This window comes from Capsicum annuum, chromosome 12 (genome assembly GCF_002878395.1).
Source record: "Capsicum annuum cultivar UCD-10X-F1 chromosome 12, UCD10Xv1.1, whole genome shotgun sequence".
Taxonomy (NCBI): domain Eukaryota; kingdom Viridiplantae; phylum Streptophyta; class Magnoliopsida; order Solanales; family Solanaceae; genus Capsicum; species Capsicum annuum.
This window is the reverse complement of record NC_061122.1, coordinates 6,322,677-6,339,044: the sequence shown is the minus strand read 5'-3', so window position 1 is coordinate 6,339,044 and position 16,368 is coordinate 6,322,677. Positions and strand designations below refer to the sequence as shown.

Below are 16,368 nucleotides of genomic sequence, written 5' to 3'. Positions count from 1 at the left end.
TTGAAGGAACATTTTTTTTTAAATTAAAATTATTTTTTAATAATTATTGGACCCACAATGCCATGTGTCAACTTCTAACTAGCCTTTCTTGCCACATCATCGCATGTGTATTACACACACTTGAGATTTTAGCTGATTGGGCAAAAAATATCCAGTTGGAACTAAATGGGGGGGGGGGGGGGGGGGGTTTAATAGGTACAAATCTTAGTTTAGGAGTCTAAGTAAATTTTAGGAAGTAATTTGAGGGGTTATCGATGAGTTTGGCCAAGGTAAATATACAGACAAGAATAATTTAGTAATTAGATATATTTTTGATATGTGATCTTAACTTTTGTTCATGGTCTTTCCGTCTGTTCTTAATTTTCATATATATTTAATTTGGTACATCTTTTAAGACCATCTGTTTTTACTTCTTCATGGTATTGACTTGGTACATTTTGTAAGATAAGATAGACATTGGTAAATTATCTTTTAAGATAGAAAAAAATATTAGCTTTAATTTTTTAAATTGATCAAGAAATATTAAATAACTATTTTTAATATACTTGATAATTAAAAAATGAATGATGGGAGGAACGGAAGTACTAAATGTTAAATAAAAAAGGAATAATATATACATCAAATGTGAACTTATGTTAACTAAATGAGTGAATTTCGATTACTGAATAATTAAATTTAAAAAGAGATAAAAGATCATTTTTGGACACAAACTTCTGCGCTAAAGTTGTTGTTATGTGGTCATGTTTAAGTGAGAATAGCCCTTATAAAAATGTAAGATGAGATTGCGTATAATAGATCTTTGTGATTTAATTTTTTTCTGAAAGTTTTTAGTTCACTGAACTACCTTCGTAAACTTTCACACCAAAGATCTTTATCTAATTCTTTTTTTACTTGCAATTGATAATGATTTGAAATTTCATTTCAAGGAGCTAAGCAATAATTTCCAAGTCATTTTCAACTAAGGATAAGGTCAAGAGCATTAAACAAATTGACACTACCACTACTCCTACTTTATGTCCAACGTTGATAATATATGGGATTGGTTCGTTAACTGGTTTGGAGGTGAGTTATAAATACTAAAATTTTGTATAATTTATTATTAGTTAGAATTTACTTTATTCATATGTAAAATTAATATATAAAATTCTCTTAAACTAATCTATATACTATTAATAGATGCATAATTCTAATCAGCTACCAAATGAGATCAAATAATGATAGCAAACACAATATTAACTTTTTTTGAGGAAAAAGTTGCTAAATAGTCTAAGTCCAAATCCAGATCCTCATTTTGTGTTGCATCCACTGACATTGTCAAAGAATATAGTGTTTACAATTATTATTATTATTATTCCATCAAACACGTAAAAAATTCTTTTTCATAATCAGTACTGATTAGATTCGATAACAAGCCCTTTGTTTCGGATGATAAGATGTAGAAGTATGTGATCATCTATTTGAAAGTTTAAGTAGTTAGAAACAACACACATTTATTATATGACTAATATCAGTGTATGTGCATTGCATGTGTGTGACGTACGAGTCAAGCAGTAAATATATACAAATCATTAGAAAAAATAATAATTAACTTTAAAATAAATACTAAAACATTTTATTAAATGATAAAATTAGTCTTGAATCTACATCTTCAAATGCTCAGATAACAGGGATTACTATAGTAATTAAAGTACTTTAAGAAGGAATTCAAATTATTAATTTAGTATGTATTTCATTTTATATATAAGTTGTCCATCAAAAGTTGAACTTAATGGATCTCAGAGATAATTTATAGCGGATCATAGATTCTCACTGAAACGCTAAGATGCTTCCTAATTCCTTTTATGAATGAAAACATTATTATCTTTTTTTTCCTACTGATTTAATAAAAATATCTGTGAAATAGCCATTTAACATTTTTGAGTGAAAAATAGTAATTTTTTTTAGTAGTGAGCATATGAGAAATATTAGCATGTTTTGCTTTGTATATATGAATGCAAAATTCATAAAAGACACAAGAGAAAGTAAGAAGACAAATACTAACCTGGAAATATACAAAGCTTGCTTTCACTCAAAATTCATGAAAGAATAATAATAATTTTTTTCACAGAAATGTTTTTAGATTCACAGTAAGATTAATAAAACAAAAATTACTGAAAGACTAATAAATATTAGTAAACTCCAAACACCTAAAAGAAATGCTAAATATTAGGTATTTTCTACACAAACATTTGACACGGACTCTGAAAGGAAAAAAAGAAGAATTAAAAGGTAAACTCCTATATAAAAGAAAAGCAAAATTTATTTATTTATTTTGTTTTTTCAATCGGTGTCTGGTACTCATATTGGAGCCAAACTAATCTGAATTTACATCGAAAAGTCCCACTATCTGAAACAAAGCGCTCCCTATTAAAAACGACTTTATATCCAACGTTCGAATCCGAGATTAAGGATGGATCACATTTTTTTTTAAAAAAAAAACTTTTAAATATCAAAAAATAATTAAATTTCTGTTTATATAAATATTATAAAAATTAGAGTAAAGATAAAATCCTAAACAAAAGGCTACATATTAGGAAATATTCTATGTTAGTTACCTGGAATCTTTTCACACGGATCTGGGATCTGGAAAGGAAAAAATGAATTAAAAAGTCAAATATTGAAAAACTCAAAAAGACTAAAGTAGGCATTTGGTCACGTAAATAAAAAAAACAAATTTACTTTATTTGAAATTTTTAAGTTGGAGTTGAAATTGTGTTTAGTCGTACTATTTAGAATTTAAATATATTTTTTTAAAAAAATAAAAAATTGAATATGTAGTAGAATTTAAATGGTACTCCCTCCGTTTCGGAATAAGTGAATTGTTGGGGTATTTATTGGTGTTTCAAAATAAGTGAATCATTGAATTTGTTTTCAAATTTACCCTTCAACCAATTAACTTTTGAAAAAGTATTACAAGGTCAGCTTTTTCTTTTTTTGGGGGTAAAAATGGAAAGTTGTGTTAAATTTATGTCTTTAATGTTGTTTCTTAATCTGTGTGTCAAAATCCAACAATTCATTTATTATGAAACGGAGGGAGTATTATTTATGAAAATAAAAAAATTAGATTTTCTTGAAGTAACCAAAGTGAAACCAAATAAAGTGTAATTTTCTAGAATTCCAAATAGAATTTAAGTTGTCTTTGGTATTTTTATGGTCAAATAAAAATTTCGGAATAAAGTGAATATGTAAAGTGAAATAAAGTGAATAATAATATTTATGGTCAAATGGATACTAAATATCAAAAAAGTTAACAATACATCTTACTCCATCTCATATTACATGGCAATTTGTTAAAAAATATTATCTTAAAACAGCTGGCACGTTTAAAGAATTGAAGTAATTATATTAGTTATATAATATAATTATCCAATCAAGAGATAATTGAACACCTTTTTTCAACTTTATCCTTAGTAATTTAATGGAAATAACTAACTCCAATAGCTAATCTCAATATTTACTGTGAATTTAATAGGATCAGAGAGTAGAAGTTTATATGCACCAGCCAACCAAAAATGAGTCCTTATTTTCTTTTTATTATGTTATTGTTTATTGGGAAAATAATACAATTGAATGTGTTATCCAGTCAAGGATTCATATCTTAATTTTATATATATATATATATATATATATATATATATATATATATATATATAAACAATTAAATACGTTTATTTATCAATTAAATACAAGATATTGATGAAAGATAAAATCGAATTTCTGAAAGGTCATCAGTGTTGAAGCACCAATGTATTAAAAAGAATTTTATAAAATGGTTGATCAAAGATTCATATATTATTGTTATTGTATTAAAAAAAAATTATAAAATGACTGATCAAAGATTCATATACTACTAAAGAATTTTATTAGTATTAAAACTCTGTTGGGAGTGCTGCCAGCAACGCGCGATTTGAATTAGTCGGGTTCCAATGCGAGCACCGGACACCGGACACCGAATGAGAAAAAAAAAAAAAGAATTTCATTATGTTATTGTTTATTGGGAAAACAATAGAATTGAATTTGTTATCCAGTCAAGGATTCATATCTTAATTTAACTCGTTAATTATATATATTAACAATTAAATATGTTTATATATGAAGTAAATAATTATATTGATGAAAGATAATCGAATTTCTGGAAAGTCATCATTGTTCAAGCACCAACAATTCCTCATATATATATATATATATATATATATATATATATATATATATATATATATATATAAAAGAAGATAATATCTTAGAAAATAAATTTTACTTGCAATGTATGAAACAAGGATGTATGAATATTGATGCCCTCCTCGCTCATACAATATGCTAACTCAAAGATTATAATATATTTACATTTTATCTTTTGTTTTTACAAAAGATTTCTACATTCTCTTTTGTATTTACAAAAGATTTCTTGTGATTCTGAGTTTTCAAGTTGGACTGTAAATAATGATCATGATAGGACATACTATAAAGTAACGATTATGCGTTCCCGCGCGATGCGCGGACAATTCTAAGGATAAGTAATCATAAGAATAATATCCTTGTATTATTATTGAGAAATGAAAAAAGTCTATTGTCACCGTCTATATAATTGCATTTGATAACATTAATCTTATCATCCATAACTAACACTCCTACTACACCGGACCACTACACAAAGAGCAACATCTTTTAATGAGCAGGATAAAAATCACTCTTACAACTCATCTTTGAATATCTTGACAACACGAATATTAACCTATGAAACTCATTATAAGAACAATTATATTCATCATTCTGCAAATTGGACATTTATACAATATTTCAATATAAACTCTGAAAAACTCCTTAGAAAAAAAAGATCAAATCAGAAAAAATATCATAAAATTAAATGTTGCTTAATTAGTCAATGAATGAGGAAGATCAACATACTACTGAACAAACTCAAGCATTTGCTGTATAACGAATCACGTTGTTGTAGACTGAGCTCCATAAAATAATCTTTTGCAAAACGAGAATTAAGACTAGGGGTGTCTTGCCATTAGGCCACTTAGGAAATTGTCTAAGGCCCCAAAATTATGGAGGCCCCATATTTTCGTGTAAAAACAAAATATATATATTCGGAGCTATATTGAATTAGGTTAATTCAATCTCTTTGAGAACTATACGAAAAATACTGCAAGTTGCAATCTTCTCAATACGATAAAAAAAATACTTCTTAAAATGTTAGTTAAAGTCCATAAAATTTGACTCTTAAGGAGTGAAACGTGACAAGTAAAAGTGGACGTAGGGAGTATTGTTAGTATTCTTTATTACAGTTGCAACTTCAATTGTGTTCTCATTCACATTTCTCCAACTGTCTTTTGCACCTATATCTTGTTATATCATGTTTTTGTACACCAATGCTAGCATTTGTGGTGCGTTGAGCGAGAGCCCTTCCACACGGGACTTTCAGATCACTATGACCGACTTTTGTCTCTGTTCGATCAGTCGGTTTCACTCGTAATACGAAAGAAACCCTCTCACCATAAAGAAGAGATCGAAAGTCTGGTCCCCTCGATCACCCTCCCTCTCCCTGTAGGTTGAGCAAGTGAATGTGGCCGGTGTGTGGCGAACGGATGTTTAGGAATATGGGTGCGGGAGGCTGAGGGACGACCATGATGAGTACACATGAAAATACTTTTCACGAGCTTCCAATCCATCTTTCGCCCAGATGCTGCGCCCTTGCTTCTAATTGCTTTCGAGCCGGAGATTGCCCAGAGTCGAATTAATAATCAATAGACGTCCCAATAAAAGTTGACTGACCTCAGGTTTTCGACCCGAAAAGCTCCACAGAGCTGTCGTATGTGAGTACTACGAGGCCTGTCTTGTACTTCTTACCATGTCTCTTGGTTTATAATGTCCTTAGTTTTGTGTTTATTGCATTGGGACTATTCACCTTCTCCTTAATTAGAGTATCATTTCCTTTAACCAAATTACTTTGAGTAGAGATAATTAGTGGCGGATGCAGGATTTTTGACGTAAACTACAAAATCGACCCTATATACACAGTACAACTTTTCGATCTAGTGAGGCGTTCCCCTCGGCTCCATGTGGGTCCGCGCCGGTAGATAATGGGTTGGAGAAAGAGATTTCAAGCCATGACTTCCATCCTTTGATTTGAGATAAATAGGCAACAACCTTCAATGTTACATTGATGGAACTTTTCCTCTAGTGATAATCTAATCAAAATATGATGCTTTCTCAACAAACATATTTCACAATTTCTCTTTATGTTGCAATTGTATTGGTGTTATTATATACTTCTGATAAGTTCCTCCAATTCAGATCAATCATAACAGAATTTTCCAACAATAATTTGTTAAGACATTTTTCATGATATCAATGGTTACAATCACTGACGAAGACCACTTAATATAAGGTTCACCATGTAGTATAATGATAAATTTAAATAAAATTTTAGGCAAACTCTTGTAGCATTGCTTCAAATTATTCAACGCTTTAATAGACCGACATAATTTTTAAAAAAAAAGAGAGAGGAGGCTCAAATAGTACTCTCCGTTCGATTTTACTTGTCACAATTTAAATTGACACACCTATTAAGAAAAAAAATTAATAACATGACTATTTTTTACTATAATATTCCCATTAAATGACGTTTACATTGTGTCTTAAAATTAATATGGAGAAAAATAATTAATGTTAAGAGTAAAATAGAAAAAAAGACGTTATCTTTTGTTTATACGTCAAAATGACAAGTAAAAGTAAAAATTCAATTAAAAAATTAGTGATAAGTAAAAACGAACGAAAGAAATAGTGATTTTCTCAATAATAAAAAAATAAGTCATTTTTTTTCCTTAATTTCAATTTTCTAACTATTGAGAAGAGAATTTAACACTAAGGTCTAAGGAGTCATTCAACAGCTGATATAAAGGTGAGTTATGCATGTATCGAATTTTGCTTAGATAATAGCATGTTGAGAATCGATTAAGAGGTAATTTATTTATATATAAAATTAATACAATAAGCGATTGAGAATGTGAAAACTCACCTAATTGATACATATATACAACTATATACATCATGGAGAAATTTATAGATTATTTTATAATACTAAATTCTATTTCCTTCGTTTTGGATTAGATGGCCCATTTAACATTGATACATCTATTAAGAAATTCAATAATTAGAAGTATATTTTACCTTTTTACCCTTCTTAGCATTATAAAATTTAATAATCAATTAAGTATGAACACTTGGTGCAATTATTTTAATTCATGCATGATTACAGAGGCGAAACCAGGATTTCAACTAAAGGAGTTCAATATTCGAAGAAAACCTAGTCGAAGGGGGTTCAACACCCACTATAGATACATAAAAATAATTTCAACTATATATAAATAGTATATTTTTCCGTCGAAGGGGGTTCGGTCGAACCCCTAACAAGGCCTGGCTCCGCCCTTGTGCATGAAAAGAGAAGAAAAAGTAAAGTTTCATATTTAAAGTTAGTATTGAAAATATAAAATTGTTACTTCAATAATTTTAAAAAATATGGTTATATTTAATACTATCAAGGATAGAATGAGAAAAATATATATAAAATAATTTTTATTTTACAACTTGGACAAATAAATTGAAACAAAAATTTTTAGAAAGAGGATCAACTAAAATAAAATAGAGAAAATATATATCTATATGTACGTAAAATAAAATAATGTACATAAATTTTTTCTTAACTTATTCATACATTATAAATATACATATATAACTCTAATCAGCTACGTAGCTTAGTTATAAATATACATGCATAATTCTAATCGGCTATCAGAATACACCTAAAATTCCACCAAGAGAAAAAAAAAAAAATACATCCTAATCCAAGGGTCCATATTCAAAGTCTTCATGATCCCCAAACAGTGGCGGTGGTTGTCTTTTAACACACTCGTGTGCAACTACATTCTGCTTTTTTTATTTTTTTTATTTTTTATCCATAACTCTTTTAAGCCTTATTCAATTTTATCCAAAAAAAAAGATAAAAAAATTACAAATTTTAACTCAATTGGGGCAGCACAATAATGGGTTCAATTCAAAATTCAATGGTTTTTTCTCATTTAAGGTGAGTTTTCTTGAATACCCTTTTCTTTATATTGCTTGAAAAATGCAACATCATTGGAAATTTTGTTAATTGGAAAAAAAGAGTTTGGTTATATTTGTTTTTTCTTTTACTTTGTTTAGTGTATTATCTTGTTGTGATTACTATTTGTTTTTTTGTACTTTGTTTATGGCATTACCTTGTTGTGATTACTATTTGTGTTTTTGTACTTTGTTTATCGTATTATCTTGTTGTGATTATGGTTTTTTTTGCACTTCGTATATGTGTTATCTTGTTGTGATTACTCTTTTTTTTTACTTTGTTTATCATATTATCTTGTTGTGATTACTATTTGTTTTTTTTGTACTTTGCTATCGAATTATTTGACGTAATTGCTATTTGCTTATCTATGTACTTTGTTTATCGTATTATTTTATTGTGATTACTGTTTGTTTTTTTGTACTTTATTTGTAGTATTATGTTGTTGTGATTACTGTTCATGATGATTTGTCATGTTGTCTATAGTATTCTGCATTTTCGTTATTTCTTTTTTTGTATTGCTTTGGTCTATTTTAATTTTTTTTTTTGTTAACGTCTGTGTATGTATACTCTACCCTCTACCGACTCCACTTGTGGGATTACACTGTGAGCAGCTAGCTTCTCCCAACTGCTTTTTTATCCATAACAATTCAATTCTATCAAAAAAATTAAAGCTTTTTATTCAATTGAGTCAGCATAATAATGGGTTCAATCCAAAATTAAAGCTTGAAAAATGCAAGATTACTAGAAATTTTGGTAAATTTTGACCATTTTGTTTGATCCCATTTGTTTATTATGCTTTGGATTTGGTTACTATATGTTGTTTTCTACTTCATTTATCTTATTATGTTGTCGTTATTACTTTTTGGGATGTCTATAGTATCCGTCGGATCACTAAGGCCGAATTTCTTCCCTGCTCGACGGGTGGGTCTTGCAGTCAAGCTCCCTTCTGCCTTTGCACTCGAGGGCCAATCTCTATCCGGCCCGAGGAAACCTTTGCACGCCTCCGTTACCTTTTGGGAGGCCTACGCCCCAGAGAAACTGTCTATCTGAGACCGTCCCTTGGCCCGTAGGTCCTGACACAAGGTTAGAATTCTAGCCCTTCCAGAGTGATATCTCACTGATGGCTCGGGCCCCCCCGGAAGGAGGCTTTCTTCGCCCCAAAGCCAATCCCAGGGAACTTGACTTCTTCATTTCCGTTATTTCTTTTTTTTGTATTGCTTTGGTCTATTGCTTTTTCCCGTAAGGTATGTGGACACTCTGTACTCTCCGGAGCCCATTTGGTGAAATTACTCTGGGTATGTTGTTGTCGTCTTTGACTCCATTTCCTTTTTTGAAAAAAATGTATTTAGTTTCAAGAATGTCCTAAAGTTTGTTCCTTTTTAGGTTGTGTTTGTAGTGGATTTTAGGAACATTAATATTTTTTTTGTGGATGAGTTATCCTTCTTTGGATAATGTGCTTATGTAGAAAATTATGATTAAAAAAATTGGAATCTTTTGGGGTTAGTTAAATACTCCCTCTGTCCCATTTTAACTATCATTTTAGCTTTTTTCACGCCCATTTAAAAAAAAAATAGGTATAGTTTTTTAACTTATCCTTGTTTATTAGATGGTTTTTGGAAATTGAGTAGTATTTTTGAAAAACAGAATTACTTTCTTAACTAAAGGGAAACAATTATCAACTGCAGTCTTGAATTCGTAAAGTGACAATTATTTTTGACAATTCTTTTAGCTAATTTAAGCTGAGGGTCTATCAGAAATAAGCTGTCTACGTCTCTACGAGGTAGAGGTAAGGTCTGGATACACTCTGTCCTCACTGGACCCCACGAATCACGAATGGAATTACACTGGGTATGTTGTTGTCGTTGTTGTTATTCTTTTGAGGTAAAGTCGCAGTTAAAATAGCACTAAGTGAATAGATTTTTATAGATGATACTAATATATTCAGCTAATGAAACACAGACTGGACAAATTTTGTATGCTGTTGAATAAAATAAGATAAGGTTTATTTGTTTATTGAAGGAGACGGGGCATGAATGTAATAAAGCAGCAAAACCACATTACTGAGAATTTACAGCTATAGTGCTATACTTATTCTTTTATTATCTAGCGTTGTGTTATCTCGTTTTGTTGTTTATTTTTATGTTTTTTGTTTGTTATACTGCTATCTAAGAAAATCTACTTGAGTTTCATGATGAAGCGCAATGTTGTAGTACAGAATTTGTCTTTGTTAGAAAGAGATCCATTTTTTTTTGGTAACAAGAGATTCATTGGGATTTGTCCTGTTTTATAAACTTTCGATGTCACACTCCAATTCACAAGATAAAGAAGTCGGAAACACTTGTTGTTGTAGCTTTATTTTCATAGTGATTAGAGCTGTAGACAACCTAGAGTAGAAAACCCCACATCTAGAGGAGTTTCAGACCATATTTATGCTCACTTCACTTGTTGGCAGTGTTGTCAAACGCGCATTGTAAGCGCACTTAAGCCCTGAAGTGAGGCTCAAAACATCTTGAGTGCTTCACTTCACTTAATGTGCACTTCAGTGTCGTCATCAAGGTTTCTAAAACGTACTTTTCATCGCCAATAAGCCTCTTCCGGAAAGGCGACACTAAATAATTGATATTTCACTTTATCGTAAACTTATTTCAATTTCTTTGTTTATATATTTGTCATTCATGCTTATAATCATTATTCTTGGACTCTCTCTCTCTCTATATATATATATATTTGTACCTTTTTTCCCTTTACGCCTTCTTTCCTTAAAGCCCCCGCTTTATTTGCGCTTTACGCTTAAAGCCCCAATGGACCTTAGAGCTTTTTTTGTGCTTTTTGCTTTTGATAACGCTGCTCTTTAGGTCCCTGTGATAAATGCCTCTTTGTGGAGCTACCATAAAATTTACTCAGATATGCATGTAAAATAATCTCGACCTGTTGTTTCGCAATCGACATTTTTGCCAAGAGTTAAGTTGTTAAAGATGAATGTGCAAATCATATAGAATTCACCTTATATGGTTTGGTCATATTCTTTCTAGAGCTTTAAATATGCCGTTTCATAGATGTGCCTCCATGATGTTCGAAGGTGTCGAGCTGTGGTATACCTAATATTCCACAAACGGAAGTTGTCTAAAAGGAACTACAATCTCTTGGAGTCTACGATAACTTTGCAAGAGCAGAAAACAATGGAAACGAAGTATCTAGAATCGGCTGGTTGGTTGACCAATACTTTTTTGGTACACTTATATTGGATTTTCTGTTTGACCAAGTCTTTTTAGTTTCTTAGAGATTGTATGCTGAGTATTGGATAAGTTTGAGATTTCGAGGACATCTGACTTATCCTAAAAGACAATATGTTGAATATTGGAATGGAACTTGTCCAAAGGGAGTGAAAAGGATATGAAGATTAATATAGCCAAGGCAAACTAGCTAGGGGTTGAGGTGTAGTTGTAAATTAAATATGGTCTGGAATTAGGGATCCAAATATGACGCGTCTGCCCATATTGGCTGTCCAACTCCTAGAGTTTAGACTAAACTTCTCAGTTTATGTAGATCTGCAAACTTTGAGTGTGGATTCCAAGTTATGTCCTCAAGCTGACAACTTCAATTTGCTCCGGCATCTGTGTAAAGTTCTTGAGGTGACATACAAGTGTAATCAGATAATTTTGTCTTCTGTGTGATATAACTATGTTCATTTAGGGGTTTCTAAAAGTTTTAGCTCCAAAAATTTTTTCTGTTACGTTGTTTAGTGCAGTGATTATATGGAATGATCGCTTTTACTTGACAATTGGAGAAAAGTAATAGTTTAATAGGATGCGCTGAAATGTGTGGACCTGACTAGTTGATTATGAGCATATTGGTATTGGATGAAGTTGTGCGAAAGGGTGTTACTTCCTAGAATTGAATGTTTCAGCTCATATTGCTTGCCATCTTGTCTTCTAATATGAGACTCCATGTGTAATTGTTTTTCATGTTTTTGTTCTTATTAGATCCGACCATGGTCTCTACTTTTTCAATGCAACAACAGCAAACTATAAATCAGATTTGTCCTCGCTAAGTTTTGCTAGAAAGCTTCCCTTCAGCTCCAAAAGTGGTAGCGGAATACTACGGGCTTCATTAATATCAGGCAAAGATGATGTCTGGTCTTGTTTTAACAACCAAAGTGCAAAAAAAGATTCTTTTGTTAATCATGGAGCCAAACAACCTGATGAAATAGCTGTTGGAGCACCTGCTGCCGTAAAAACTCCAAATAGAAGTGGTTTTCTCTCTGGGGTTGATGAATTTGACTTGGATCAAGCCGTTGAAGGATTCTCTTCTATTCCGGAGGCTATTGAGGACATTCGTCAGGGCAAGGTTTGTTTGCTCCTAAGATGTGGATTTTTTTCGTTTTTTAGTCTTCTAAGTTCTGCCTTTGAAGTATAGAACTCTCTAATCTTCCCGCATCCTCCTATTTTTGGAGGACACGTCGAAACTTGTACTTTCATCTCTTAGTAATTTGGGAAAAGACTTGCAGATGGTAATTGTTGTAGATGATGAAGACAGAGAAAATGAGGGTGATCTAATAATGGCGGCACAATTGGTGACACCTGAAGCAATGGCCTTCATTGTAAAACATGGAACTGGAATTGTGTGCATAAGTATGAAAGGTGAAGATCTAGACAGACTTCAACTTCCACTAATGGTGCCGCCGAAGGATAATGAGGAGAAACTCTGTACTGCTTTCACTGTTTCTGTGGTATGTCCACTACTTTTGCTTTATACCTCTAGAAGCTACTAATCGGCCTGAGAAAAAAAACAGATTTCTTTATATCTGTGATTAGATTACTGTAGACAGATCTTTATTAAGAATAAGATGCGAATTGTATGAGGCTGATGTTCATTAGGATCTATAATTGCCCTTGAGCTGGTCCAAAAACAATGCTCGTCATATATCCACGTTGGATACATGATAGCAAAAGTCATCGATAGGTTTTGTTGAATATATTTGTGTTCAGAACTGCCTTTTCAATGCAAGAGGATTGATTGATCTCGAAAGTGAACATCTATCTGAAAGGGATTACTTTGAGCCACACAGAACATCTATCTGAAAGGGATTACTTTGAGCCACACATACATCATATGCATTCATAGTCCTTATAATAATGGTCGAGAGAGGTTGTTTTTCCAATCATACTACTTTGCTTTTGACGCATGAGAAATTTTTTGTTCACTTGTCATGATTGCAGTTTGTAATTTGGTTTGAGTTGCACCGTGTTCAGAAGTCAAAACCATATAATATAGTGCATGTTGCTCTATATTTTTTAGTTCCCGACTAAGTTTTGTCTCATCCATTGACACCAATTAGTTGGATCTGATAGGATGCAAAATATGGTACCACGACAGGTGTATCCGCTCGTGATAGGGCAAAAGCAGTTTTGGCTCTAGCATCTGCTGATTCAAAACCTGAGGATTTCAACCGACCTGGACACATTTTCCCACTCAGGTATAGAGAAGGAGGGGTGCTAAAAAGAGCTGGCCATACTGAAGCTTCTGTTGATCTCGCTGTATTGGCTGGGCTGGATCCTGTTGCTGTTCTGTGCGAAATTGTAGATGATGATGGTTCCATGGCCAGGTTGCCGAGGCTTCGTCAATTTGCTGAGGCTGAGAACTTGAAGATTGTATCCATTGCTGATTTGATCAGGTAACAACTTGGATAAATGTAGAATAACATCAGCTTTAATTCGGCATTGACGTCAACATGAGCAACGAGAAAACTGTTGAAGTACAATATGATGACTTATGAATCGGGCAATTTGAATAGGCGTATAGGTCGTGCATAAACTGGGCAAGTATAAACCTTTCCAATTTCTGGAAGTGTACTAAAATTTGTTCTTAAGATAGCAAGACTAACCACTTGTTCGTGAGTATCTAGTTTCAGAGAGTGCTTTGTAAAGCCATCTATTACTTATCCTGTGGCAGGTATAGAAGGAAAAGAGAGAAACTGGTGGAGCTTGCTGCTGCCGCGCCAATACCAACAACATGGGGACCTTTTAAAGCCTACTGTTTTAAGTCTGTCTTGGATGGAATTGAGCATATTGCCATGGTCAAAGTAAGCAAAGTTGTGATAAAAGGGCTGAATATGCTTGCTTCTTTCATATTCTTCGTGGCTTTGTCTCTCTTTAGATGATTTTGTAGTTCATAATCATTAACTTTTCTATGATTGCGCGGCTGCTCCATCTATTCGACTAATCTGGAAAAAAAATTATAATACTGTGAATACATGATATACTTAAATTGGGAGTATCCGTCTGATTATTCTTGACAATCATGACAAGGTTCAATTTCAATAGGGTGATATCGGAGATGGGAAAGATGTCCTTGTCAGAGTGCACTCAGAGTGTCTCACTGGTGACATATTTGGGTCAGCCCGATGTGACTGTGGTAAGCAGTTGGCGCTTGCAATGAACCAAATTGAGCAAGCTGGAAGGGGTGTGTTAGTATATCTCCGCGGACATGAAGGAAGGGGAATAGGTTTGGGACATAAGCTTCGTGCTTACGTCCTGCAAGATGATGGGCACGACACAGTTGAAGCTAATGAAGAGCTGGGATTACCTGTTGATTCACGAGAGTACGGCATTGGTGCACAGGTATTGACTGCAATAGAGTTTATCGTTTTTTGTTAATTGTAAAGCCAACTTTTAACATCTTCAACGGTCCTCCTTGATCTTACGGTTTCTTTAACAAGATTGATCATATATTTACAAGACTCCTTTATGTTTCAATAGTAAACTGCCAATTTGATCCCTGAGGTATTAGTCCATTCATATTATGTTCCATCAACCTTTAAACCATTCTTGTAGCATTCCCTTAACCTCACGTGGACCATTACTTTCCATTTTACGACAACAATATACCCATTGTAATCCCTTAAGTGGGGTCTGGGGAAGGTAAAGCGTACACAGACGTTACCCCACCTTGGGAGGTAGAGAGATTGTTTCTGATAGACCCTCGGCTCCTTTCTTTCCATTATCCGTTTATGTTTTTTCTCCTGTCAACATAAGCGATTGAACATTAACCGGTTGATTTCAGATACTACGAGATTTGGGTGTTCGTACAATGAGACTGATGACAAACAACCCCGCAAAGTATGTTGGACTCAAAGGATATGGTCTAGCGATTGCAGGTAGAGTTCCCTTGTTGGCTCCTATAACTACAGAAAACAAGAGATACTTAGAGACCAAACGCGTGAAATTGGGGCACGTATATGACTCCAACGATGCCAATGGACACGTTAATGGTTCTGAAGCTGGTTGAGCGAGCCACGATGAACTACATGACTATGCTGACTGACATTCATCTCAACATCCGCGGCGAAAAAACTGATTCGAGGTTCAATTCTATAAATTGCATTTTCTGGTGATCTGTTCCAAACATTTTCTTTGCCTTTTTTTCCTCCTGAAGAAGAGTTAAAAGGAGAGGTGATTACAAAAGTTTTGAAGTAAAATTTGTGTTGTAGGTAAAAGTCGATTTCAACTAGTTTGGGATCGAGACGTAGTTCATTGAATAAAATTCTTTCGCATAATTAAAAGAGAGATACTGTATCAAATTTGATAGTAACCGCTCTACGAAATTTACTTTCAAGTCTTGGTGGCACATTCTTATCGCACAAGACACCGGATGCGAGTCTCTCCGTTCTCCTTCATGAATAATATAAACAGTGTATGAGGAAATTTTTGCCTACACTTTGAGCTTGAAACGAATATGAAGAGGTTAACGAGAGTTTTTTATTTTTTTTGAGTTTGTCAAATCCATAATTTTAGATTTTTTAATCTTTATTCAGACTCAATAAATCTTATAAAAATACAAGGTAAGACTGCGTATGGTAGATAGTCAAGTATTTTCTTGAACTCTATATATAACGAGAATTTTAGTGCATCGAACTGTCCTTTTTTTCTTTATTAAACCGGATTAAAAGAAAGGAAAAGGACAATAACGACACTTCAAATTAAATTATTTTCACGAAATGACCATGAAATTTAAATTTCAATTTCTAGCCATTCAATTTACTGGTTTGTTATATACCATTTTTACGCACCTTCTATATAATTTCTATACATATCTTATGCATATAAATATTTTATACGAAAATCATATAGTTTCGATAAACAATTTATACAATAATTGTACCTTTTTTTTACACATTTTATACAACAATTATATAATTTTTATATATTTTTTATATATATATT

General features: G+C 32.4%; 2 protein-coding genes across 9 annotated transcripts in view; one reads left to right on the top strand and one right to left on the bottom strand.

Annotated features, from left to right (window-relative positions):
- LOC107851482 (dicarboxylate transporter 2, chloroplastic) overlaps positions 1–4,479 on the bottom strand; it is a 15,311-nt gene extending 10,832 nt beyond the window's left edge. For 2 of the 8 annotated variants that reach the window (XR_001669034.2, XM_016696519.2), the window contains exons 1-2: positions 4,302–4,479; positions 2,595–2,622 (exon numbers count right to left, since the gene is read on the bottom strand). Coding sequence is in view for 1 of the 8 variants with exons in the window: in XM_016696519.2 (XP_016552005.1) it covers positions 2,595–2,622; positions 4,302–4,348 (75 nt within the window). In the remaining 7 variants the exon portion in view is untranslated. Of the gene's footprint in view, positions 1–2,041; positions 2,168–2,594; positions 2,623–4,297 lie in introns of those variants that run through there. The other 6 variants (XR_001669036.2, XR_001669039.2, XR_001669035.2 and 3 more) reach the window with 5 other exon arrangements.
- Positions 4,480–7,972: 3,493 nt separating this feature from the next.
- Positions 7,973–15,760, top strand: LOC107851380 (bifunctional riboflavin biosynthesis protein RIBA 1, chloroplastic). Its single transcript, XM_016696380.2, has 7 exons — positions 7,973–8,128; positions 12,130–12,493; positions 12,654–12,875; positions 13,498–13,820; positions 14,099–14,228; positions 14,470–14,766; positions 15,209–15,760. The coding sequence occupies exons 1-7, from the start codon at positions 8,088–8,090 to the stop codon at positions 15,431–15,433; spliced, it is 1,602 nt and encodes a 533-aa protein (XP_016551866.2). The 5' UTR covers positions 7,973–8,087; the 3' UTR covers positions 15,434–15,760.
- The last annotated feature ends 608 nt before the right edge of the window (positions 15,761–16,368 follow it).